Source organism: Dama dama, chromosome 9 (assembly GCF_033118175.1).
Source record: "Dama dama isolate Ldn47 chromosome 9, ASM3311817v1, whole genome shotgun sequence".
Lineage (NCBI taxonomy): Eukaryota > Metazoa > Chordata > Mammalia > Artiodactyla > Cervidae > Dama > Dama dama.
Genome location: NC_083689.1, coordinates 40,171,615 through 40,199,181, shown reverse-complemented (window position 1 = coordinate 40,199,181; position 27,567 = coordinate 40,171,615). Strand labels below are relative to the sequence as shown.

At 37.9% G+C, this 27,567-nt stretch overlaps 1 protein-coding gene across 8 annotated transcripts in view; it reads left to right on the top strand.

Annotated features, from left to right (window-relative positions):
- The window catches only part of COMMD10 (COMM domain containing 10), a 181,972-nt gene that overhangs the window by 90,743 nt on the left and 63,662 nt on the right, over positions 1-27,567 (top strand). For 2 of the 8 annotated variants that reach the window (XR_009694129.1, XM_061150957.1), the window contains exon 6: positions 4,459-4,564. The exons of 4 other annotated variants lie outside the window; for them this stretch is intronic. Coding sequence is in view for 3 of the 4 variants with exons in the window: in XM_061150957.1 (XP_061006940.1) it covers positions 4,459-4,564 (106 nt within the window). In the remaining variant the exon portion in view is untranslated. Of the gene's footprint in view, positions 1-4,458; positions 4,565-6,940; positions 7,024-15,038; positions 15,819-27,567 lie in introns of those variants that run through there. 2 more of the 8 variants (XM_061150956.1, XM_061150963.1) reach the window with 2 other exon arrangements.

Here is a 27,567-nt window from a genome sequence, read left to right as displayed (position 1 = left end):
AGTAAACACTTGTGAAAGTGTTAGTCATTCAGTCATGTCTGATTCTTTGCGACCCCATGGAGTGTAGCCTGACAGGCTCCTCTGTCCATGGAATTCTCCAGGCCAGAATACTGGAGTGGGTTGCCATTTCATTCTCCAGGGGATCATCCTGACCCACAGATTGAACCCAGATCTCCCGCATTGCAGGCAGATTCTTTACCGTCTGGGCTACCAGGGAGGTCCAAACACTTATAGTATTTTTAATATGTGGGGTTGTTTGCCACATTTTGCAGAGTCTAGTTCACAGTCATAGTCTTCAGTTTTAGAAGAGAACATAAAAGGTCATTCCATTCATCCCCTTCGAGTTGATGGTAATGTACTTTGCAGTTTAATATGAAATTAACACCTTAGGCGACATTTTTTTTACTTTCTTAAGTGTCATTTTATTTCATGTAAACAGTTTTTTTTTGTCTTTCTTGCCAGTAAGAATTCTAAATTTTATTTTTAAAGAAATAGAAAATCTGTGAAAGAACTCTGCTACTTTTCCCATCTTTCTAAAAGTGCATTCAAATGTAAATTGCCATAGGCACCTATGGAAAGAGCCAGTTAGCCTTTGAATAGAATCCAGTTCAGATACTGAAGCACAGAGAGATTACATGATTTGCCTGTGTCATATATTGAACTAGGAGTAGAGTAGAATTGAAATAGTAATGTACTGGAACCAACCTTGGGTCTGCTCGCACTAAGGCCAATCTGTGGACCCTGGGTTGTGGCGAAGTGTAGCCTTTATTGCAGGGCTCCAGGCAAGGAGTTCAGGACAGCTAGGCTAAAGACACCCAAACTCCCCAGGAGTTTCAGCAAAGCATTGTTAAGGGGAAGTGAAGGAGGGGCATCCCAGGGTCTGTGGTCGTCTTCTGCACAATTCTCTGATTGGACAATTGTGAGGTAAAAGGGGTGCTATCACAGGGGTTAGCATTATTAGCCCTTAGGCACTGATAGATCTGAGAGGGGATGGCGCGGGAGGAGCTTTGTGGTCATGATCATCAAGTGGTTATTTCCTTTTGTGGTGGTTTTAGCATTTGTCAAACAACTCAGAAAATGTGCATCAGATACTGTTATCTAGGTACTTCAGAGAGTAACTAGAGCAGAGGATAAGGGGGAGGTTCTGTCCTAGGAAGGCCCCATAAGGTCCTGCTCCATTATCTTAGGCTCCAATTCCCAAGTTAGTTCAGCCCAGAGCCAGAGCCATGGATGCTTTCCTTGTGGTTATTGTGTGAAAAGCTTGATTACCAGAGATGTAAAGAGAGTTGTTTCAGATGCGTCTCTTTGCTTCTCTTCTCTAACCTTCTCTTCTCTCTCACACGCATAGTCTTAGCTTGAGACATACATACTTATATATGTATATCTCTGGAACCACATATATGCACTACCTTTTACAGTTTTGATGAGTTTTTTTTAAAACTTTGTTTCACAGCCTTAAGTCAAGTTATCCTCAGAAATGTCCATTGCTTGTCTTAAAGAGAAAGACATTGATACTAGTCATAGCTGGAGAGATAAGAGGAACATAGAAGGAGCAGGGTAGTTTTCAAGTACATTTTGGTATTTTCCTTGCTGTATATTAGAGGTGTATGCTTTTAGTAGATGTTTACCTTTGGAAGTCAGTCTCTTGCCTTTGACTGAATATAAAAAATTGTAAATACACTGTACTGACACTGATTGGCTGCTGTGGAAGTCATTTTAATGTCATGAACTGACACTCTGACTACACTGCAAAATTAAATGAAAAGAATGACAGCTTGCTGTTTGGTTTTAAGTCTTTAAAGCAATTGCCAGGAATGTTTTTGCTTTACTCAGAGTTACACATTCAATGTGACAGTAATTTAAGTCTGTGCCCCAACCACTAATGCTGAAGAAGCTGAAGTTGAACGGTTCTGTGAAGACCTACAAGACCTTCTAGAAGTAACACCAAAAAAAGATATCCTTCTCATCATAGGGGGCTGGAATGCAAAAGTAGAAAGTCAAGAGATACCTGGAGTAACAGGCAAATTTGGCCTCGGAGTACAAAATGAAGCAAGGCAAAGGCTAACAGAGACCAAGAGAACGCACTGGTTGTAGTAAATACCCTCTTCCAACAACACAAGAAATGACTCTACACGTGGATATCACCAGATGGTCAATACCGAAATCAGATTGATTATATTCTTTGCAGCCAAAGATGGAGAAGCTGTATACAGTCTGCAAAAACAAGACCGGGAGCTGACTGTGACTCAAATCATGAACTCCTTGTTGCAAGATTCTGACTTAAATTGAAGAAAGTAGAGAAAACCACTAGGCCATTCAGCTATGACCTAAGTCAAATCCCTTATTATTACACAGTGGAAGTGACAAATAAATTCAAGAGATTAGATCTGATATACAGAGTGCCAGAAGAACTATCTGGAGAAGGGAATGGCAACCCACTCCAGTTTTCTTGCCTGGAGAATTCCAAGGACAGAGTAGCCTGGCGGGCTACAGTCCATGGGGTCGCAAAGAGTCGGACACGACTGAGCGACTAATACTAATACTAGAAGAACTATGGATGGACATCTGTAACATTGTACAGGAGGTGATGATCAAAAGCATCCCTAGGAAAAAGAAATGCAAAAAGGCAAAATGGTTGTCTTACAGATAGCTTTAGGAGGAGGCCTTACAAATAGCTGAGAAAAGAAGAGAAGTGAAAGGCAAAGAAGAAAAGGAAAGATATACCTAATTGAATGCAAAGTTCCAGAGAATAGCAGGGAGAGATAAGAAGCCTTCTTAAGTGAACAATGCAAAGAAATAGAGGGAAACAATAGAATGGGAAAGACTAGAGATCTCTTCAAGAAAATTAGAGATAACAAGGGAACATTTCATGCAAAGATGGGCACAATAAAGGACAGAAATGGTATGGACCTAACAGAACCAGAAGATATTAAGAAGAGGTGGCAAGAATACACAGCACTTTACAAAGAAAGGTCTTAATGACCTGGATAACCATGATGGTGTGATCACTCACCTAGAGCCAGATATCCTGGAGTGCAAAGTCAAATGGGCCTTAGAAAGTATCACTATGAACAAAGCAAGTGGAGGTGGTGGAATTTCAGCTGAACTATTTCAAATCCTAAAAGATGCTGCTGCTGAAGTGCTGCAGTCAATATGCCAGCAAATTTGGAAAGCTCAGCAATGGCCACAGGAGTGTAGAAGTTCAGTTTTCATTCCAGTTCCAAAGAAGGGCAGCGCCAAAGAATGTTCAAACTACCACACAGTTGCATGCACTTCACGTGCTAGCAAGGTAATGCTCAAAATCCTTCAAGCTAGGCTTCAATAGTATGTGAACCAAGACTTCAAGATGTACAACCTGGACTTAGAAAAGGCGAGGAATCAGAGATCAAATTGCCAACATCCACTGGATCACAGAAAAAGCAAGGGAATTCCAGAAAAAACATCTATTTCTGCTTCATTGACTATGCTAAAGCCTTTGACTGTATGGATCACAACAAACTAGAAAATTCTTAAAGTGATGGAAATCCCAGACCTCCTTACCTGCCTCCTGAGAAATCTGTATGCCGGTCAAGAAGTAACAGAATCAGACATGAAACAACAGACTGGTTCCAAATTGGGAAAGGAGTAAGTCAAGGCTGTATATTGTCACCCTGCTTATTTAACTTATATGCAGAGTACATCATGCGAAATGCCAGACTGGATGAAGCACAAGCTGGAATCAGGATTGCCGGGAGAAATACCAATAACCTCAGATATGCAGATAACAACACCTTTATGGCAAAAGCAAAGAGGAACAAAAAAGAGCCTCTTGGTGAAGATGAAAGAGTAGAGTGAAAAAACTGGCTTGAAACTCAACATTCAAAAAACTAAGATCATGGCATCTGATCCCATCACTTCATGGCAGATAGATGGCGGAAACAATGGAAACGGTGACAGATTGTATTTTCTTGGGCTCCAAATTCACTACAGATGGTGACTGCAGCCATGAAATTAAAAGACACTTGCTCCTTGGAAGAAAAGCTGTAACAGACCTAGAGAGTGTATTAAAAAGTAGATACATCACTTTGCCAACAAAGGTCCATATAGTCAGAGCTATGATTTTTCCAGTAGTCATGTGTGGATGTGAGAGTTGGACCATAAAGAAGGTAGAGCACCGAAGAATTGATGCTTTTGAATTGTGGTACTAGAGAAGACTCTTGAGAGTCTCTTGGACAGCATGGGGATCAAACCAGTGACTCCTAAAGGAAGTCAGCCCTGAATATTCATTGGAAGGACTGATGATGAAGCTGAAGCTCCAATACTTTGGCTACCTGACGGGAAGAGCTGATCAGGCAGTGACCCTGATGCTGGGAAAGATTGAAGGCAGGAGGAGAAGGGGATGACAGAGGATGAGATGGTTGGATGACATCACTGACTCAATGGACATGAAGTTGAGTAAACTCCTGTTTTCACAAGCAGGGAGATTGTGAAGGACAGGGAAGCCTGGTATGCTGCCGTCAATGGAGTCCCAAAGCAGTGTTGGACACTACTGACCAACTGAACAACAGCAGCAGTTACCCTGCCTGTAAGTACAGAGACGGGACTAGAACTTAGATATTTGCCTTCTCAATCAAATTCTCTTTTTACTGCACTAAATTACATTTTCTTGAAAAGTTATATGAATGGTTCATATTAGGTAAATTTACAATGAGTCTTAAGTTATTGTTTCTTATCTCATATTCACTTAGATGTTTTCTCATTCCTTCTTTTCTGTACCTTCTGCTTTAAGTTTTCTTTTGGATCTTATTCCTGATTATGTTGACTGTTTAGAGAAATACCTGCCATTATTCTCTATATTATAATCAGAAGGAGAGTTGGAGCATAAATGTTTTCCCTCTTAAATTCATTTGAATAACAGAATGTGTTAAAAGTCAATTGTAACATGCAAACAGAACCCTCATGCGGTGAAACTGCTTACATGCTTAATAAGGATTAACACCATAATTGCAAAATTGAACATCATTGTACTCCATCTTAATGTTAATATTTGATCTTACTCATAATGGATGTCTGTATGTAAACTTTTCATTTACTGTAGAGGTCGTAGTATAGGATATTAAAGAAGATATTCGACTAGAACTTCATTTTTCTTATAAGCTCCCATGTTCCCATAGCAATTTTAGACAACACATGCTATTTTACTGGAAGAGTAACTAGAGGATATAGTCTGATCATTCAGTACCTCCCATGGTAAACCTTCTGTTTGTTTTGTGAATTTAGTGGTTAAAGATGCATGATAAAACTTGTCATCTCTGTTAGATGCTGCTAAATCAGATGTTCATAAAATGGTTGCCTCGCTTCTGCAATTCTTCTTTTTATTCCATTAAATATCAGTTTCCTAGATAGTCATACATCTGGTGTGTCCAGAGTCTTCTTGCTCTGAAAATACTCAAATCTACAACATAAATTTTAAATTCCAAATTAAAGGGAGGAGGAGGATTCTTTATAAGTGAAAATGTTCCTCAAACTTATGAAAGAAAACAATTTTTCATTGAAATTTATTTTCACATTTCTGACCATTGTATGGTTTTCCTAGCAGTACGAAACAATACCCTGCAGTTCCTCTCATTTAATTGTTGAAGCAGAAAATCTTAATTAGCCGTACTACTGTTGGGGAAAAAATTATGTATTCAGTTAACATGATTTGTTGAGAAAATATACATATTTTTACATACACATTTGGATATGTGTGTATTTGTATATGCACATATATGTATATACACACACATGCATATGTGTGTATTTTGTTTGTATGTATATACTTAATGTTCCTTTCTAAATACTAAATAGTATTCTAAATACTATTCATACTTTGGAAAATATAAATAACAAAAAATATAAGATGAAGATAAATTAAGTTGTTAAACCAGTGTTTTTTTTTTTTTTTTGCCTTAACATCACAGATATTAAGAAAACTTGAGGACTTTTAATTTGGTTTAAACATTTTTTAGCATCTATTTGTTTTTTGGTTTGTTTTCTTGACCTGTTCAATTACATATTTGCTTCCTGTTATTCTCAGGGTTTTTTATTTCTCTAAAATGCTTTGATTTCCCCCTCCACTGATTCTTTTCCCTCCGTTGTTTATGTACATCACTTACATGGTAGTATCTAAAAGAAAAAAAGCAATTTAGAAGTAAAGTTGAATAAGATTTTATTGTTCTTAATTCTGGAGAGTGTTTACTGAGGTTATTATCTTGTTGTCCAGTTATCTGCCTGTCAAGTATCCAGGATATCAGTCACCAGACACTTCACATTGAGTTCTGGTGGGCTTACGGTTGTGCATTTTACAGAATTCGTGAAGGCATTTTCTACAGATTTATCATGAATTTATGGTCAGTGGAACTGCTTAAACTTCCTAATCCATTTGTTCCACAGAACAGTCTTAGAGTTAAACAGCAGTTTCCATTTCCCATATGGGTAAATGAACCCATGCATACATTTATCATTGATCTCTAGCACTGGAAAAATGTAGAAAGTGGATGTTTGCTCTGTATTTGAAGGAGGGAGAATATTTGGGAGGAGTTTTCCTGAAAATAGAATTGGTGAAATAAAAGTTTATATTCACCCTAAGGGAGATAGACTCTCAAAAGCAAACTAACCTTTTTGGTGGATGTTTGAATCGGGTATATTCCAACCACAGTAGAGTATTTAGTTTGACTTTTCTTTGAGAAGCAGGGACAACCTGTGATGTTGGGCTGGCAGGCATGAGGAAGCAATCACCCTTCTCCTCTTCCATCCTTTCCCCCAAATTATAAATAGAAATGTGTCCAAATAACTGCAGAGATACAATCTAGCTTCTGCCTTTTCCTATTTTAATATGCTTTTTTATTTTTTAAGAATTAAAGTTAGCAAACTTGAGAGAGAATCTAAAAGTACTTTTTCAATTTTTTTTGACTTTCAGGTGAGTTACTCAGATTCAGTTCAGTTCAGTTCACGCTCAGTCGTGTCCAACTCTTTGCGACCCCATGAATCGCAGCACGCCAGGCCTCCCTGTCCATCACCAACTCCCGGAGTTTACTAAAACACATGTCCATCGAGTTGGTGATGCCATCCAGCCATCTCATCCTCTGTCGTCCCCTTCTCCTCCTGCCCCCAATCCCTCCCAGCATCAAGGTCTTTTCCAATAAGTCAACTCTTCGCATGAGGTGGCCAAAGTATTGGAGTTTGAGCTTCAGCATCAGTCCTTCCAGTGAACACCCAGGACTGATCTCCTTTAGGACAGACTGGTTGGATCTCCTTGCAGTCCAAGGGACTCTCAAGAGTTTTCTCCAACACCACAGTTCAAAAGCATCAATTCTTTGGCGCTCAGCTTTCTTCACAGTCCAACTCTCACATCCATGCATGACCGCTGGAAAAACCATAGCCTTGACTAGGTGGACCTTTGTTGGCAAAGTAATGTCTCTGTTTTTTAATATGCTATCTAGGTTGGTCATAACTTTCCTTCCAAAGAGTAAGCGTCTTTTAATTTCATGGCTGCAATCACCATCTGCAGTGATTTTGGAGCCCCCAAAAATAAAGTCTGACACTATTTCCACTGTTTCCCCATCTATTTCCCATGAAGTGATGGGACCAGGTGCCATGATTTTAGTTTTCTGAATGTTGAGCTTTAAGCCAATTTTTTCACTCTCCTCTTTTACTTTCATCAGGGGGCTTTTTAGTTCCTCTCCACTTTCTGCCATAAGGGTGGTGTCATCTGCATATCTGAGATTATTGATATTTCTCCTGGCATCTGGATTCCAGCTTGTGCTTCATCCAGCCCAGCGTTTCTCATGATGTACTCTGCACATAAGTTAAATAAGCAGGGTGACGATATATAGCCTTGACATACTCCTTTTCCTATTTGGAACCAGACTAGAGAGATGCAATTACTGCATTGCCATGTCTATTGTGTTATATGCAGTCTAGAATACTTGGTCTTTTTACTCCTGTAATCTTGAAATAAACATTTCATTTTTAGCCATTAAAAATACCAATAGCTGTATTTTTAATTAATGTGAATTGTATTTTATTCTTACTAATAGTTTAGATGTATCTGTATATCCAAGTCAACCCACTGAAATGAATAATCCTCTATATTAGGAAAGGACGTTAGTAAGATTAGAGACTTCTTGACTTCCTTGCTCCTCCTTATTAGTCTTTCAAGAGATTTCATAGAGATAATACAGGTGTTCTATTCATCAGGTTTTATTCATTGATTTCGGAACATTGCCTCATCAGAGAGAGAGGGGAATTAGTAGTTTTTCTGTATCACATTGCCCACCTTTATCATTCCCATTCTTTCTTTTGGCCATCATTTACCAGGGACCTACTATGGCCCAGACATTATACAAAACTCTGACAATAAGTGACCTTAGTCATTTCAGCCATTATGGACCATTAGTAGAGAGGGCAGGTAAATCAGGATTCCTAAGTCCCACCGCCTGGGTTTTACTCTTGGTTGAACCACTTCCTGGTGATGTTGAACAAGTCTCTTCATCGTTTGTTTCAATTTCCTTCTTGCTAAATCGAATATAACAGCTCTAAATGAGAAAAATGTGTGGATTAAATGAGGTAATGCATGTAAAACATTTAGCACAGATGTTAGGAGAGGAAGCTTATAGTTTACTAACTCTGCTGCTGCTGCTAAGTCATTTCAGTCGTGTCCGACTCTGTGCGACCTCATAGATGGCAGCCCATCAGGCTCCCCCATCCCTGGGATTCTCCAGGCAAGAACACTGGAGTGGGTTGCCATTTCCTTCTCCAATGCATGAAAGTGAAAAGTGAAAGTGAAGTTGCTCAGTCGTGTCTGACTCTTTGCGACTCCATGGACTGCAGCCTACCAGACTCCTCCATCCATGGGATTTTCCAGGCAAGAGTACTGGAGTGGGGTGCCATTGCCTTAGGATCTCTAACCCTTTTTAGAAAAGGCTGATTTGACTAGCTTTATTTATTTAGTTATAATGTTTCTATTTTACTTTTAGAGCCTTTTCCCAGTTGTAGTGTCCTCTGGAATGTACTCTGGTCAACTTTTCTGTTTCAAAAAGCTCCTGAAAGTCTATCATGTCTTGGAAGCTTCGTCATTTAGCATCTCTTGGTCAGACATTTCTGTCCATGTAATACTCATGACCCTTATCACATGCTGTGCAGTGATGTACAGTTACTTCTTCCATGACATGTTGCTTCCTTGGATTGTTTATTTGCTTATTTGAGGTGTGACTCTTGGGTATATTTTCAGTTATTTATTATCGGTTTCTTGTTGTAAATACCTTGAAGGGAGGAAACCATAGCAGTCTGCATAGTAGGTATTTAATAACTGAAATAAGTGAAAACAATTTCCATTCTCAGTAGAGGAGAATAGAGCTTTCTCTTACCAGGCTGTGTGGTTGAGAATAGGACTGTAAGAACTGTTCTACTGTCTTAGCCTTTAGATGCAGGGGTGTACCAAGTTCAATTGAACCCTTTGTAAAATGAATTACGTCTTTCATTCTTAAGCGTCTGCAGTTTCAACTGTGTACTGTTTCTCCAGTGTAGCTCATTGGTTGGATTAAGCTTTGGGACTTTCTTTTATTGTGAATAATAATTTTCTAAATTCTTTACTTTTGTTTTGCTTTTCGATTCTGTTTTCTGTGATGTTAGCATGCTCAGTTTTGGCTTGTTCCCCATAGCCCCTTGCTCTCTTCCAAGTCTTACTCTGAAGCCTGTTAAAGCTCTATACAGTTAGATTCTATTTATTGACCCTCCTGTAAGTAAGCCATATCTTCTATTTCCTTTTTATTTGTAATTTATATATTATATGTTTATTTTGACTCACTTAATAAACGATTAGTTTCCTGCTTATAACTCTGTGTGGAAATCTTTGTTTTCATTTATTTTTCTTTCTTCCTGTACAAAAGCTGGAGATCCAGTGTGAAACTTTGCGGATAAGTACATCCCGAGGTTTTGTGCGTATGTCCATGTATCCTCAGTCGCTTCAGTCATGCCCGACTCTTTGCAACCCTGTGGACTGTAGCCCACCAGACTCCTCTGTCCATGGGGATTCTCCAGGCAAGAATACTCGAGTGGGTTGCCATGTCCTCCTCCAGGGGATCTTCACGACCCAGGGATCAAACCTGCATCTCCTGCATTGCAGGCAGATTCTTGACTGCTGAGCCACTGGGGACGCCCACAAGACTTTGTATACTTGGCCCTTAATATTTTCATTGTTTTTTTTAAAGAGAAAAAGATTGTCAACTGATTACCAATCATATAAGATGCCAGTTTGATGTGACAAATCTGTTAAGACTGATTTTCCTCTTAGTATTTCCTGGTAACACAAAACCAAGTATAGAGCACTCTGTGTGATTTTTAGTTCTTAGGATGTAGAATGCGAGTATTACAATTCTCATTTTTAAGAGCAAAAAATAGGCTAGGAGAATTAAAAAGACCTAATATGTTATTTCTCCATTCGTATGGTTAATATAGGCTACTATGTGTTGGTATTATTGAATCTCAACCCAAATTTCTTGTCTCCTGTTGAATTGTTATAAATTCAAATAAAAACACTCAGAAAAAAAGTTGACATTAAAAATACAGAGGCAATTAGTAATTAGCACCGGGAGTGAAATTTTACCTTCAGTCATAGTATGCTCTTTAAAACATTTAACATTTTAACTTCCTCAAGGTGCCTCTTGTAGGACTTATTTTTTTGTACTTAAAAAAATTTTTTTTTTATTGATCAATCTATTTGTCAGTCTTCTTTAAGCTATTGTTAGCTACTCATTCATTGAAATAGTGACATATTAATTAAAAAAATAACTTCTCAGGGACTTCCCTTGTAGTCCAGTGGTTAAGAATCCACACTTCCAGTATATTGTTCTTGATATTCATTCAAGATATTACATGCATCAGTAGTTTGTTGCTTTTTTGTTGCTGAAAGTATTCCATTTTATAAATGTACCAGTTTGTTTATTCAGCTGTTGAAGGATGCTTGTTTTCCTTTTTGTTGTTGTTCAGTTGCTCAGTCGTGTCCAACTCTTTGCAGCTCCATGAGCTGTAGCGTGCCAAGCTTCCCTGTCCTTCACCATCTGCTGGAGCTTGCTCACACTCATGTCCATTGAGTCGGTGATGCCATCCAACCATGTCGTCCTCTATCATCCCCTTCTCCTCTCGCCTTCAGTCCTTTCCAGGATCTTTTCCAGTGAGTTGGCTTTTGGCGTCAGGGGGCCGGACTCTTGGAGCTTCAGCTTCAGCATTAGTCCTTCCGATGAATATTCAGAGTTGATTTCTCTTAGGATTGATTGATTTGATCTCCTTGCAGTCCAGAGGATTCTCAAGAATCTTCTCCAGCACCACAGTTAAAAAGCATTATTAGTTCTTTGGCACTCAGCCTTCTTTATGGTCCAACTCTCACATCCGTACGTGACCACTGGAAAAACCATAGCTTTGACTAGATGGACTTTTGTTGGCAAAGTGATGTCTTTGCTTTTTAATATGCTCTCTAGGTTTGTCATGGCTTTTCTTCCAAGGAACAAGCATATTTTAATTTCATGACTGCAGTCACCATCTGCAGTGATTTTGGGGTCCAAGAAAATAAAGTCTGTCACTGTTTCCATTGTCTCCCCATCTGTTTACCATGAAGTGATAGGACTGGATGCCATGATCTTAGTTTTTTGAATGTTGAGTTTGAAGCTAGCCTTTTCACTCTCCTCTTTCACCTTCATCAAGAGGCTCTTTACTTCCTCTTCACTTTCTGCCGTAAGGGTAGTGTCATCTGCACTAGCTGAGATTATTGATATTTCTCCCTGAAATCTTGATTCCAACTTGTGCTTCATCCAGCCTGGCATTTCACATGATGTACTTTGCATATGATTTAAATAAGTAGGGTGACAATATGCAGCCTTGACACACTCCTTGCCCAATTTGGAACCAGTCCGTTGTTCCATATCCGGTACTAACTATTGCTTTTTGACCTGCATGCAGGTTTCTCAGGAGGCAGGTAACGTGGTCTGATATTCCCATCTCTTGAAAAATTTTCAATTGAAAATTTCAATTTTCAAATCACAATTTGTTGTGATCCACACAGTCAACAGATTTAGTGTAGTCAATGAAGGAGAGGTAGATGTTTTTCTTGATTTTTCTATGATCCAGTGGATGTTGGATCTCTGGTTCCTCTGCCTTTTCTAATTCCAGCTTGTAGATCTGAAAGTTCTTGGTTCACGTATTTTTGAAGCCTAGCCTAGATTTTGGCAGTTGTAAATAAAATGGCTATCAACATTAAAAAAAGAGAGAGAGAATGTGCACTTTCACTGCAGGGAGCATGGGTTTGATCCCTGGTCAGGGAACTAAGATCCTGCATGCCATGCAGCACTGCCAAAAAAACAAAACAAAGAAACCTTCTAAGCATTTGATGTTATTAAGATTATAGATATATAATCTTTATAATATATATATACATACACACATATATATACACACACATATATATGTATATAAATACACACACATTCAGACATGCTGCTGCTGCTGAGTCGCTTCAGTTGTGTCCGACTCTGTGCGACCCCATAGCTGGCAGCCCACCAGGCTCCCCCATCCCTGGGATTCTCCAGGCAGGAACACTGGAGTGGGTTGCCATTTCCTTCTCCAGTGGATGAAAGTGAAAAGTGAAAGTGAAGTCGCTCAGTCATGTCCAACTCTTAGCGACCCTATGGACTGCAGCCTACCAGGCTCCTCTGTCCATGGATTTTCCAGGCAAGAGTATTGGATTGGGGTCTATCTTTATTTGTGTTATTTGTAGATCTTTTCCTCTAAAAAGAAGAATATGTATTTACAGAGTTATTGTTGACTGATTGTTGGAATGACAACAGAGGAAGATTTGAAATACATTCTAAGTATTACTATAGAGGATATACTCAGTACTTTAACAGCTGTCTAAAAACCACCTAATAAATGAGTTTGTATCTGATGGCAGATATTCATATTACAGACTTATTATTAGATAGAGTTATTCATCCAAACATATATGAATAACTATCATAATTATTGTATTCACACCCCATATCAAATCTGTCAACAAATCCTTTTATCTTACTTTCAGAATATGTGCTAAATGTAATTATTCTGACTACCACCTACTTCAAATCAGATTTCACTTTTTTTAGAGATACCTGACACATTTTATCAAAATTGGGACCCTGTTTACCATCTCCATATTATTTCCCCTTATTCCATTTTATTATTTTTTTAGTAGAACTTTCCACTTTTGATATTATATCTTTTTAAAAAAGCTTATTTATCACCTGTGATTTATTGTTTGTTCCCCATTAGAATGTAAGTACCATGAGGGTGAGGAATCTGTCTTATTAATCCAGTGGTCACTAAATGTAGAACAGTGCTTGGCACACCTTAGGTATTTAAGAAAATACAGGAAGGAACAAGTGCTGTGAAGATACAGAAACTTGGTGTGAGCCATCTAACAATTTTCTGCTTAACATTTTTTTTTTTTTTAATTAGGGAATGAGTGAATGAATGAATTAAAAAATTAGGCTTTTGGTAGTCCACTTCGGAAAAATTGTTTGTTGTTATCTACTAAAATTGAACATACTTATACCATGTAACTCAGAAATTCTACTTCTAGGTATATACCCAACTGAAATGCAGATATATGTTCACCAAAAGCCATGAATGACAGTGTCCATAGCAATGCTATTCATGACAGCGCAAGTGTAGAAACTGCCCATGTAAACAGTAGAATGGATAAATAAATTGTAGTATGGTCGTACAACAAAATACTATACATCATTGAGAATATATGAACTATAGTATTGTTAGACTGTGAATGAATTGTATAAATATAATGTTGACTGAAAGAAGCCAGAGGCAAAATAACACATATTATATAATATTACTTATATAAAGTTCAAATTTGTTTTTAGATGTTAGGATAGTGTTTATCCTTGAAAGGATGGCCCTGGAAGGGGAATGAGGAGGGACTTTTAGGGTGCTGTGGTGTTTTATATCTTAAAGATAGTACAACATGACATTAGTGCAACATGACAGTCCTAGCCTTAAAAGAATTAACGAAGGAGCAGCTAACATTAGGCTAAGTAACATAACTGATGTATAAAGTGCTTTGAATGAGCAGAGGATGAAATAATTTCTTTTTATTTAATAGTTTCCTCAAAAACCAGATAACTTTTTTTTTTTTTTTAAAACCAGATAACTTAATGATGAAGAGGTTTAACTCTTTTTAACAGATATTGTCATAACCAATGGCAAACCAGAACATTCCTTAAGAGAGAGAAATTTTATTTCCAGAGTTACAAACTGAGTTTTTAAATGTTTTAAATCACAGCAAGTTGGAAGTGATCAATAAAATATGTAAACACTATTACAATACAGTGTCAGCACTAAGAAAAATAAAATTTTATATCAATAATAAATATCATTGATGAACCAATGGAATGTCGGGTGACAAACATGGATGAGATAGTATTGGCACAACCATCATATTGACAAAGATGTGAAGGTCTGCTAAGTCGCTTTAGTCGTGTCTGACTCTGTGCGACCCCATAGATGGCAGCCCACCAGGCTCCGCTGTCCATGGGATTCTCCAGGCAAGAATACTGGAGTGGGTTGCCATTTCCTTCTCTGATGTGAAGTTCTGATATTTGCCAAATACTTTTGCAGGGAAATTAGGACTTATATACATTGCTGGTGTCAATGTAAATTGGTACAGCCCTCTTTGAAAAGCAGCTGTATGATGCCTAGTAAGTTTGAAGATGCACAAATGCTATGGCCCTGCAGTTTATCCCTCCAGATGTCAACCTGAGCAAATATTGTGCATGTATGGTGGAACTGAGCAGAACCCTGCAAGACTCCCCGAAGTACAAAGGCTTCTCTTTGTCCCTAGCCTCTTGTTTGTAGAGAAACAGAAATCTCTCAGTCATCCCTGAGTCACAAAAGAGCGGGCTTGAGCAGTTAATGGTTAGGACAATAGAGTCACAGACTCAGTGTCTGATGCACATTCCTTACTTGTTTTACAGATGCTATAACCACCATCAGAGGAAAAAAGCTAACTGCACGATGACCAAACTGTAACCATAACATAAGCTGCTCCATCATGAGCAGTACTGAATCTATAGCTAGCACTGTTTGAAGAACTGATCTTCAGAGGATGGAATTAACAGTGTTGCTCTTAATCTATATTTTTGTGGGCATCAAAATAATTCTACCTTGTTTTGCCTGTATTTATAAGAAGGCAACTAAAATTGCGAGCAAAGAGGCCCCACAGACCTGTCTTCTACTTTAGTTATATGACATCATATGTCAGTGTGAAGAAATTATGGAAGATGGACTTTTGCCCCTAATCCCATAGAAATGAAATGATGTCTGACAAGTAGGGATTTGTAAGTAGCTCTTTGCCACTTTCCTGTTTGTCTGATTTTGTTCCTGTTAAGCCTTCAGTATAAAAATGAGATCACTAGGTAACATTTAACCTAACTCCTGATTTACATTCTACGAAATGCACACAATACCTTGCCTAACCTGTTGATTTTTTCCCTCGACTAAAAGAAGTAGGAGTGAAGAATTAAGTAGTTAAAGAATGACTCGCTCTCTAATTCCAGTGGCCCCCTTAGCAATCCTGCAGGCAGACCACATGGGCATGATGACATCTAAAGAAAGATCATTAGGAGTCAGCCATCCTGCACGCAATGAAAAATGATGCAGAACCTAACCATCTGCTTCAGTGATTAACTGAGATCACTTCCCCCTTTTCCCTTTAAAAATCACATAGCTGAGCAGAATCTTTAGAGTTGGTTTTGGGGACATGAGTCCACCTTCTCCTTAGTAGGGAGACTTTCTGATTAAAGTAACTTTCCTTTCAGCCAACATTTGCCTCTCCACTGTTGGCTTTTGAGCGGTGAGCAGCTGAACCTGAGTTCAGTAACAATATTTGCAATAGTGACAAAGTGAAACTGTATTATGGCGTATTCTAGCTGGTTAAGTAGGTTTCTCTGTCTATCAGATCTAGTCCCTTAAATCTATTTCTCACTTCCACTGTATAGTCATAAGGGATTTGATTTAGATCATACCTGAATGGTCTAGTGGTTTCCCCTACTTTCTTCAATGTAAGTCTGAATTTGGCAATAAGGAGTTCATGATCTGAGCCACAGTCAGCTCCATCTTTGGCTGCAAAGAATATAATCAGTCTGATTTTGGTGTTGACCATCTGGTGATGTCCACGTGTAGAGTCTTCTCTTGTGTTGTTGGAAGAGGGTATTTGCTATGACCAGTGCGTTCTCTTGGCAAAAGTCTATTAGCCTTTGCCCTGCTTCATTCCATACTCCAAGGCCAAATTTGCCTGTTACTCCAGGTGTTTCTTGACTTCCTACTTTTGCATTCCAGTCCCCTATAATGAAAAGGACATCTTTTTTGGATGTTAGTTCTGAAACGTCTTGTAGGTCTTCATAAAACCATTCAACTTCAGCTTCTTCAGCGTTACTGGTTGGGGCATAGGCTTGGATTACCATGATATTGAATGGTTTGCCTTAGAAACAAACAGAGATCATTCTGTCATTTTTGAGATTGCATCCAAGTACTGCATTTCAGACTCTTTTGTTGACCATGATGGCTACTTCATTTCTTCTAAGGGATTCCTGCCCACAGTAGTAGATATAATGGTCATCTGAGTTAAATTCACCCATTCCAGTCCATTTTAGTTTGCTGATTCCTAGAATGTTGATGTTCACTCTTGCCATCTCCTGTTTGACCACTTCCAATTTGCCTTGATTCATGGACCTAACATTCCAGGTTCCTATGCAATATTACTCTTTACAGCATTGAACCCTGCTTCCATCACCAGTCACATCCACAGCTGGGTATTGTTTTTGCTTTGGCTCCATCCTTTCATTCTTTCTGGAGTTATTTCTCCACTGATCTCTAGTAGCATATTGGGCACCTACCGACCTGGGGAGTTCCTCTTTCAGTATCCTATCGTTTTGCCTTTTCATACTGTTCATGGGGTCCTCAAGGCAAGAATACTGAAGTGGTTTGCCATTCCCTCCTCCAGTGGACCACATTCTGTCAGACCTCTCCACCATGACCCGTCCGTCTTAGGTGGCCCCACACGGCACGGCTTAGTTTCATTGAGTTAGACAAGACTGTGGTCCTGTGATCAGATTGGCTAGTTTTCTGTGATTATGGTTTCAGTGTGTCTGCCCTCTGATGCCCTCTCACAACACCTACCATCTTACTTGGGTTTCTCTTACCTTGGACATGGGGTATCTCTTTATGGAGGTTCGTGACATTGTACAGGAGACAGGGATCAAGACCATGCCCGTGGAAAAGAAAGGCAAAATGGTTGTCTGAGGAGGCCTTACAAATAGCTGTGAAAAGAAGAGAAGGGAAAAGCAAAGGAGAAAAGGAAAGATATTCCCATTTGAATGCAGAGTTCCAAAGAATAGCAAGGAGAGAAAAGAAAGCCTTCCTCAGTGATCAATGCAAAGAAATAGAGGAAAACAACAGAATGGGAAAGACTAGAGATCTCTTCAAGAAAATTAGAGATACCAAGGGAACATTTCATGCAAAGATGGGTTCGATAAAGGACAGAAATGGTATGGACCTAACAGAAGCAGAAGATATTAAGAAGAGGTGGCAAGAATACACAGAAGAACTGTACAAAAAAGATCTTCACAACCCAAATAATCATGATGGTGTGATCACTCACCTAGAGCCAGACATCCTGGTATGTGAAATAAAGTGGGCCTTAGAAAGGATCATTATGAACAAAGCTAGTGGAGGTGATGGAATTCCAGTTGCGCTATTCCAAATCCTAAAAGATGATGCTGTGAAAGTGCTGCACTCAATAAACCAGCAAATTTGGAAACCCCAGTAGTGGCCACAGGACTCGAAAAGGTCAGTTTTCATTCCAATCCCAAAGAAAGGCAATGCCAAAGAATGCTCAAACTACTGCACAGTTGCACTCATCTCACATGCTAGTAAAGTAATGCTCAAAATTCTCCAAGCCAGGCTTCAGCAATACGTGAACCGTGAACTTCCAGATGTTCAAGCTGGATTTAGAAAAGGCAGAGGACCCAGAGATCAAATTGTCAACATCCGCTGGATCATCAAAAAAGCAAGAGAGTTCCAGAAAAACATCTATTTCTGCTTTATTGACTATGTCAAATCTTTCGACTGTGTGGATCACAATAAACTGTGGAAAATTCTTCAAGAGATGGGAATACCAGACTACCTGATCTGCCTCTTGAGAAACCTGTATGCAGGTCAGGAAGCAACAGTTAGAATGGACATGGACCAACAGATTGGTTCCAAATAGGAAAAGGAGTATGTCAAGGCTGTATATTGTCACCCTGCTTATTTAACTTACATGCAGAGTACATCATGAGAAACGCTGGGCTGGATGAAGCACAAGCTGGAATCAAGATTGCCGGGAGAAATATCAATAACCTCAGATATGCAGATGACACCACCCTTATGGTAGAAAGTGAAGAAGAACTAAAGAGCCTCTTGATGAAGGTGAGAGAAGAGAGTGAAAAAGTTGGCTTAAAGCTCAGCATTCAGAAGACTAAGATCATGGCATCTGGTCCCATCACTTCCTGGCAAATGGATGGGGGAACAGTGGCTGACTTTATTTTTTTGGGCTCCAAAATCACTGCACATGGTGACTGCAACCATGAAATTAAAAGATGCTTGCTCCTTGAAAGGAAAGTTATGACCAACCTAGATAGCATATTAAAAAGCAGAGACATTACTTTGTCAACAAAGGTCCGTCTAGTCAAGACTATGGTTTTTCCAGTGGTCATGTATGGATGTGAGAGCTGGATCATAAAGAAAGCTGAGCACCAAAGAATTGATGCTTTTGAACTGTGGTGTTGGAGAAGACTTGTGAGAGTCCCTTGGACTGCAAGGAGATCCAACCAATCCATCCTAAAGGAGATAAGTCCTGGGTGTTCACTGGAAGGACTGATGCTGAAGCTGAAACTCCAATACTTTGACCACCTGATGCAAAGAGCTGACTCATTGGAAAAGACCCTGATGCTGGGAAAGATTGAGGGCAGGAGGAGAAGGGGATGACAGAGGATGAGATGGTTGGATGGCATCACTGACTCAATGGACGTGGATTTGGGTGGACTCTGGGAGTTTGTGATGGACAGTGAGGCCTGGCATGCTGCGGTTCATGGCTTCACAAAGAGTCGGACACAGCTGAGTGAACTGAACTGAGCTGAACATTAGCAGGAAATCATGTTATGTGAAAGAGCTTGGTAATGTTTAGTTAGCCTGCTATTTTTATTCATTTGTGTATTAATATAAATTTGTATAAAGGAATTTCTAGTGAGGCTCATATCACATAGGTAGATGAAATTTTTCAGATGCTTTTCAAGTATGTGGAAATTTTAAAATACATTGATTTTGAAGGTCAGAAAAGTTTAATGCATATCTGTTTGTAACTGCATTTTATATGCACACATGCATGGAACAATTCATGATATAAGATTATATTATACAGTGATATTTGAAACTTAAAATATATATATAAGATAATGAGGTGTAGTGGCTAAGAGCACAGACTTGAATCAGTTTGAACTGCATTTGAATTCTAGCCCTGGCAAGTTATTATAACTTACCCATTTAAGCCTTGGTTTTCTTGGGTCTTGTTGAATAGAGATAATTTCCACTTCATTTTGTTGATTAAATGAGAATTTGTGTAAACTACTTAGTACAGTTACACAGCATACTCAGAAAGCCATTGATATTTTAATTCTAACTTCTTTCTCTTGAAAAACAATTTGATAAATATGATTTGCGTTTCTGATTTAGCTCTCAAAGTTGATGAGATTCCTAATGTAACCAGAGTAATATAAATAGTACCTGGAGTGAAATAACCATCTGTAGCAGTGGTTTGATGGAAAAATATAGCTAGAATTTCAATTTGAAAAGCCTGAAACTATACAGTTGTCCTTTGGTTACCAGACTTACTGTGAATTCCAAAATCTGCGGATGCTGAAGTCCATTTTATAAAAAGGTGTGGTATTTCATGTAGCATACACTCTTCCTCCCATACACTTTAAATCATCTCTAGATTACTTTTAATACCTAATACAATGCAAATGCCATGTAAATGGTTATGAATACAATGTAAATGCTATGTGAATAGTTGCTGGTGCATGGCAAATTCAAGTTTTTTTTTTTTGGAACTCTGTATTTTTTTTTCAAATGATTTTGATCTGGAGTTGATTGAACCCACAGATGCAGATCCTGCTGATATGGAGGGTCAACTGTACTTTACCCTCTTAAAGTTCTAGGAGTAAAAGTGATAATCCTCTCGCCGGGCACCCTTCTATCTTGTGAGGAGTAAGAATGAATATACCCACATATCGAAGCCTGTGGCAGTGGTTCTTTTTGCTTGGGCCTGGGGCTTTTTGCAGTATGGGGCTTATAAGAGGAATGAAGATTAAAAAAGGGGTTCCAATGACAGGAGGCACTGAAGTGCCATGTTGTCCTGGCAGAAAGGATCTTGGGGTGGGGAGGTAAGTAATGGAAGATATAAAATGGTAGGCCAGGGTTATAGGTGTAATAGAAGTTCTGATTTTTAAAAAATAATCATGCCAACTGTGCACTATTTCAAGAAACACTCTTGGCATTTTGTTGAAATTATGATAGATAATGAATATATCACATTTTGGACTTACCTGGTGGCTCAGACGGTAAAGAATCCGCCTGCAGTGCGGGTGACCTGGATTTGATCCCTGGGTCGGGAAGATCCCCTGGAGGAGGGCATGGCAACCCACTCCAGTATTCTTGCCTGGAGAATCCCATGGACAGAGGAGCCTGGGGCTACAGTCCGTGGTGTTGCAAAGAGGTTGGACATGACTGAGTGACTAAGCACAGTACAACATGTCACATTTTCTCATCCCAATCTTCTTTAAGAAAATTAAATGGATTTCTAATCATTTGTTTTAATGTGAAATTGTTGTGTAGGTTAGTACAGACATTGAAGGCTATCAGTAAACCCATGTTAGAACTTTATAAGAAGTAAAGAATTTTGTAAATATATCTGACATTTAAATTGTTTTAGGGTGTCTATAATAAAATATCCATCACACAGTTCTTTGTGGTCAGTGTTTTCAGGAATAAACTTGGTGTATCATATTGATTTCTCTTAGAAGATTGGGTTTGTATCTTTTATCTCTATAAACTACACTATGACTAAAGCTCCTTCTAGAAGATGTGAATTTAATAAATATGTTAACAAATAGCTATCTTTGGAGATCATATACTTTATTTCTTGTTATCTTTTAGAGACTCATCATGCTATTACTTGCCAAGGAGACTTAGGATATGAAAGCACAGTGTACTCTTTTTATTGTGAGAAGTTCAAAGACCTTCTGAATATATTAATGATCAGTACCAAAGCACTCCTTGATATTTATTCTACTAATAATGAGTTGTAAAGATGCCAGAGTCAAACTGAGAGGTGAATGCCAGGTTCCCTTCACTGCTGGGTGATTTGCGATTTCATATCCGTTTCCAGCTTTATTTTAGTTTGATTCAAATGTGGGCCTCTACAAAATGGCCAATTACCACAGGCGTTGACCCTTTGGGTCACTATGAAAATACTCACTGAATATCAAAGGTCTGTGTAAGGATATTTAATCTGTATAGGTTCTTTCTCCAGAAGGTCTGTGAAAGTTCTGAAATTGCTACATTTTGTGTATATGCACATATACATTTTTTTTCTGAGAAGATGTCTGTATCATTTATGAGTACTATCAAGTCTGTAACCCAAGATGGGTTAAGTACCAGTGGGTTCATTTTGAAACCTCTTCAAAGTTTCTTACATAGAGTAAACGTTTGCCATCTCATTTCCTTGATATACAGCATATACTTCTGGAGAAATGAGGATACCACGTGTGTTTATTTATCAATCTTATTTTAATTTTACAGTCCAGAAAATTTGTGGCCTTTTCATACTATAGTGGTATTTCTTTTTATGTGAATTCATATTTTAATGCAAATGCAGTGTCACTGAGTGAATGTGATTGATAAAATGTGAATGATGCTTTGCATAGTTTTATTATTTATGTACCTGAGTTCATTATTAAAGGGGGAAAGAAGGAATTTATCATATCATATCATGCAGTTTTTTTCATGGAGTAGAACAATTTAAAAAAAGTTTTGGACTGTATAAAATTTTCATATTCAGAAAATACCTTTTTTTCTTTAATAAGGAAAATACTGGCTTTTATGGAAGTGCTAAACCCTAACACATCCTGTAGAAATAGGATCTTATCATGCAGAAAATGGTAGTATCATATATAGACTAAACCATGGTTGATTATTATCAGGGTTTGTGAATATTTTGTTCTATTTGAACTGGACTTGGTGATAGAATCAGAATTCTTTAAAACTTAGCTGTTGCTCCTTTGACCTTTGTGTTGCCTAAAGGGAAACAAACTTCCTAGAAAGTGGAACTCTAGAGTTGAAAATGAACAAGAGGATTAGAAGATGTAATTATGATCTAACGTTAATTAATATTTTTAATTAGACAGTGAGTAATTTATTTCAAAATTCCAACACCCAAGGTCATAAAATTTATCACTACATTAATGAGCAAATGTGGAGTTATTTTGCTGACTTAGGAATTAAAATTTTAAAGACCAGAAATTTTTATTCTGTCACCAAAGAGAGCACAATGATTATGTTAATTAGTGAAAATACTAGAATTAATAGCCATTTTGGAGTGTTGACTTGTTACTGGCACTTTTACCTATCACTTCGTTTGAGATAAATAATACTGCCATTTTGATGAAGAAACTGAAGCAGAGTAGGTTGTTCAAGGTGTTCTTGGAGACCTTCAAAATCAGGCAGTAATAGATGCTCAGTGTTTGTTAAGTTGAATTGCATTGATAGCTGTGAATCTCCAATCCCTTCCCTTTTCAGTGTTTCCATTTCCCCATTTATCTGTGGTTAAATCAAGGTCTAGGACCCCAGGCCTTGATATATATAACACGCAAATGTTCCCAGTGAAATATGTGCTACCCTGTCAGCAAGCTTTTCTATCATTCGGGAGAAATGTGACCTATATTACATAACCCTGTGTAAAAGGTGAGTGCAATAGATTTCTTATACCTCTGTTCCTTCTTGTTCATCACCAATTACTAGACTGGAAATTGGTTGAAATGCTGAATGTCTTTTCTATATAGCTTTTTTTGTCACTAGAGATAGTTCCTTATTTTTCTTAATAATTTGGGTAGTTAAGCCATCTGTAATATAGTTTTTACTTTGATTTGGTTTCTTTGGAGAGAGTATATTTTGTAGATATACCATAATTCTACTTTTGCACTCTCTCATTTTGCTGTAACCTCTTTTTAAAATAGTGGTTAGTTAATTCTGTGAATGATATCAAATTTGTGTGTTGTGGAATATGAGAAAAACAAATGAAAATGTTGTATAATGAGCATTTTATAAAGATCTAAGCCTATGAAGAAAGTTTATATAATAGATAATACCTCAGCATATTTTAAATGTTATAGCTAGTATTAGTGCCTTATAGTCAAGTTCATTTAGTTGAAGGGAATATGATAGAAAATACTATTAAGTGATACCCTACTCCATCTAACTTTTATAGAAGGGAGCAGTTTTTAAAAGTTTGTGAAGATGTCGTATTTTGTTTATGCACGTGTGTGCTTAGTCACTCAGTTGTGTCTGACTCTTTGTGACCCCATGGACTGTAGCCTTCCAGGCTCCTCTGTCCATGGGGATTCTCCAGGCAAGAACACTGGAGTGGGTTGCATGCCCTCCTCCAGGGGATCTTCCCGACCCAGGGATCGAACCCGGGTCTCCTGCACTGCAGATGGATTCTTTACCATCTGAGCACCAGGGAAGCCTATGCAGATGTAGTGCTGGTGCTATATTTAAAAATAAATGGATTTTCCCCTTATTCTCATTTCCTTATAATCACTATTTTAGTATTGCCTAATTGTTTAGGTCAATCTAGAATATGTTTTTTATTTCAAACGAAGATTTCCTTTGTGAAGGAAATTTTGGTTGGGTATTAGAAGAGAGACTGAGTATATAGAAGAAAAACAGTCTTTTCCCTGTTTAATATAGAGGTCAGACTGGAAAAGTCACTCCTGAAGCTGCCCCTGGGGGAAAGGAGAAGCCTTATCGTTTACAGAATTGATGCCACAGGGGCAGTTGTTTTGAAGTAAGACAACCCAGACCATTACAGCATTAATAACTTTTCCCAGTTAGATTAGAGGTTTAATCATAAAAGAACACAGTGTCCAGTATTTTTGATACAATGTTTTTGCATATAGAAGAAGCATTTTTAAGGCAATTCTTTTTCCTTAGATTTATATTTTTAGCCATGATGTAAAAGTTTTTATTGTTGGAAAAGGAATAGATAGCAAACTGATCAGATGATTTTACATTGAGAGGAAAATTTGAATTTTTACTGTAAATTTTGTTAGTATTTGTTAGTAAGATTTTCTGTTGATTCAGGAGATTTTTTACTTCTCAATGATGTACTTTACAAGAGTGAGGAAAGGCTGATCACATAAAATACACGTAGCATGTATATAATATTTTTATGAACCAGAAAGTTTTGTTCTTGTGCTTTCAGTAGAAACATAAGACAAATCTCATGGTCTCATTGAAACAGTTTCCAAAATATTAGGTTGTGTTTTTATTTTAGACCTGTATTTTCACCAAAATTATTACAAACTTCATAGTTCATCACCAGTAAATTTTACACATGTCCAGCTAGAACTTTCTAAAGTGGATATAAATTAAATATAGCAGTTCTAAATTATAATTTTATTCATGTTTTTATTATAGCTTATACTTTCTGTGCTGTATCTTTAGTACAAAAAAGATGAACACTTAAATTAGGACTGTAAGATTCAGAAAGATGCAAAGGGGGTGCAGACAAAAAATTTTAATAGATCCTTTTGAAGGTCCTTTTGAGTAAACATAGTCATTAAATAGCCATGTAAAAAGCCCAAAGATGTGTATATTTTTATGAAAGAGTTTTTAAATTCTGAAATATAAAAGAAAAAAAAATCCACCCTGTTTCTACCACCTAAAATCAACTGCTTAACAGTGAACTCCTTACAGATTTTAATTCCTATGTAGATTTGGGTTGTTTATAGCTTTTCACAAAAATAGTTTGCCTTGCACAGTTTCTGAAGATACTTGTTAATGACAGCACAACACAGTTTTCTAAATAAATTGACCCAACTTGGTAGACAAAACCTACAGTTTTTATTTGAAAGTTCACGAATAGTATATGGGCTAGCTTTAGGAAGGAGTTTTTCTGTTTGAGGTTTGGGAAACATTTTAAGAAAACAGGAAAAGTGGAACCATATTTTATCCTAGCTGTATCTTGCTGAGGCAAGGATAGAAGAAGGAATAGATACCATAAGAACCTGTTTGGTCCAATCTTGTGTAGTAAAGTAATAAAGACTCAAATAGAACTTCCATTCAGTCTTCTGTGGTTAGAAAATTTCAGCTAGCTTTGAATAGGGCCTTGACTCCTCCCTGATGTGAACCTACTTAGAGAGCATTGTGGACTGAATTCTGTTGCCCCCAAATTTATATGCTGAAGCCATAGCCTCTAGTATGATTGTATTTGGAGATAGGGAGGGGCTTTATTTAAAGGGTTAAATGAGGTTGTAAGGGTGAGTCCCTAAACCAATATAAGGGGTGTCCTCAGAAGAGGAAGAGACACCAGGATTGCATGCACACAGAGAAAAGATCATGCATGTGACAGAGAAAAGACAAAGCGAGAAGACAGCTGTCTGCAAGGCAAGGAGAGAGGCCTCAATAGAAACCACCCATGCTGGCACCTGCATCTTGAGCTTCTTCTAGCACTGTGAGAAAGTATATGTCTGTTGTTCAAGCCACCCAATCTGCAGTAGCTTATTATGATAGCCCTAACGAACTAATAGAGAGTAAAACTGCTTTTTCTCTTCTTTTTTTTTTTAAAGAATAATGGGTCCCCAAAGAGATCAGTTGCTAATCTGTGGACCCTGTAATGTTATAAGGAAAAAAGATCTTTGTAGTTTTAAGTTAAACGTCTGGCGATAGATCATTCTGGATCGTCTGGATAGGCCCTAAACACAGTAAAAAAATGTCCTTGTAAGAGAGGCTGAGGGAGATTTGACACAGGCGGAGAAGCTGATGGTGTCCCTAAGGTAGAGACCAGAGTGATAATGGCCACAAGTCAGGGAATACTGTCTGTCAGTAGAAGCTGAAAGAGACAAGAAATAGATTCCTGGAGGGAGCATAGCCCCCCGATACCTTGATGTTGGCCCCATGTCACTGTTTTCAGGTTTTGTGAGTGAATAAATTCCTGTTGTTTTTAGCCATCAAGTTTGTGGTAATTTTTTATAGCAGCCATAGGAAACTAAAACAAATAGCTAGTAAAAATACCAAATAATTCTTAGCATCTGTTGAAGCAGTCTTAGGATTTTGTGCCCTGTGATACTTGCTTCTTATTTTATGAAGTAGTGAATTATGTTGGTTATTTTTCTGTTGTTGCACCATCATCTTATTCTTGGGTAAACTCATTTATATTTCTGATTTTTAAAATATACTAGTGAATTTGATAATATTTTGAGAATAGTTTACTTAGAATTTTTTTAAAATTAAGGAATGGAATTAGTCTCTATTTTTCCTTTTTTATACTGTTTTTGTCAAGTTTTGGTCTTAAGGTTATCTCAAATTTGTTGAATGTGAGGCTAGAATCCAGATTATACTAACTTTAAAAGCCAGACATCAAAGCTGAATCTTCTGATATAGGCAGTTGTGAGAGCTGTTGTTGGTTCTTAATCAGTGGAAGCCTCATGAAAGGGGTGGTTTAGAAAATAAGACAGAACAGTGCATTTAATAGTCGTCTATAGTTATCTATGAAACAAGAGTCAAGTATTACAGTCCCGTATAAGAAATTCAGGAACGGAGTTCCCTTGAACATATTCCACTGTGTTCATGTTCTTTAGGAGACTTATATGGGTTTTGAAACATTCAGTTGGGAAACCAAGGAATTCTAAGCCACTCAAGAGTGAATGACTGTAAGGTGACTGTACTTACCTTTGCCTTTTGATTCTTTTTTTCCATTTTGTTCTTGGAGAGAATCATAGGAATTATAGGCATCATAGAGTTACAAACTTTGGGAATATTAGGGAACGATACGAAAATGTCTGTGTAGATCAGAGTTTCTGAACTGTGGCCTTGGATTCTGTGAGAAAAGCAAGAGTAGAGATCTTACTGAGGATCCATGGATCCATATGTCACCCAAGCCTTCAGTTCAGTTCAGTTGCTCAGTCATGTCCAACTCTTTACAACCCGATGGACGGCAGCACGTCGGGCTTCCCTGTCCATCACCAACTCCCAGAGCTTACTCTAACTCATGTCGATCTAGTTGGTGATGCCATCCAATTGTCACATCCTCTGTCATCCCGTTCTCCCAAGCATTTATCTCAACACTAAAAAAATAAGATTAACATTCACCTGTTAGTCCAGATTTTCAAATATGCACAATTATTAAAA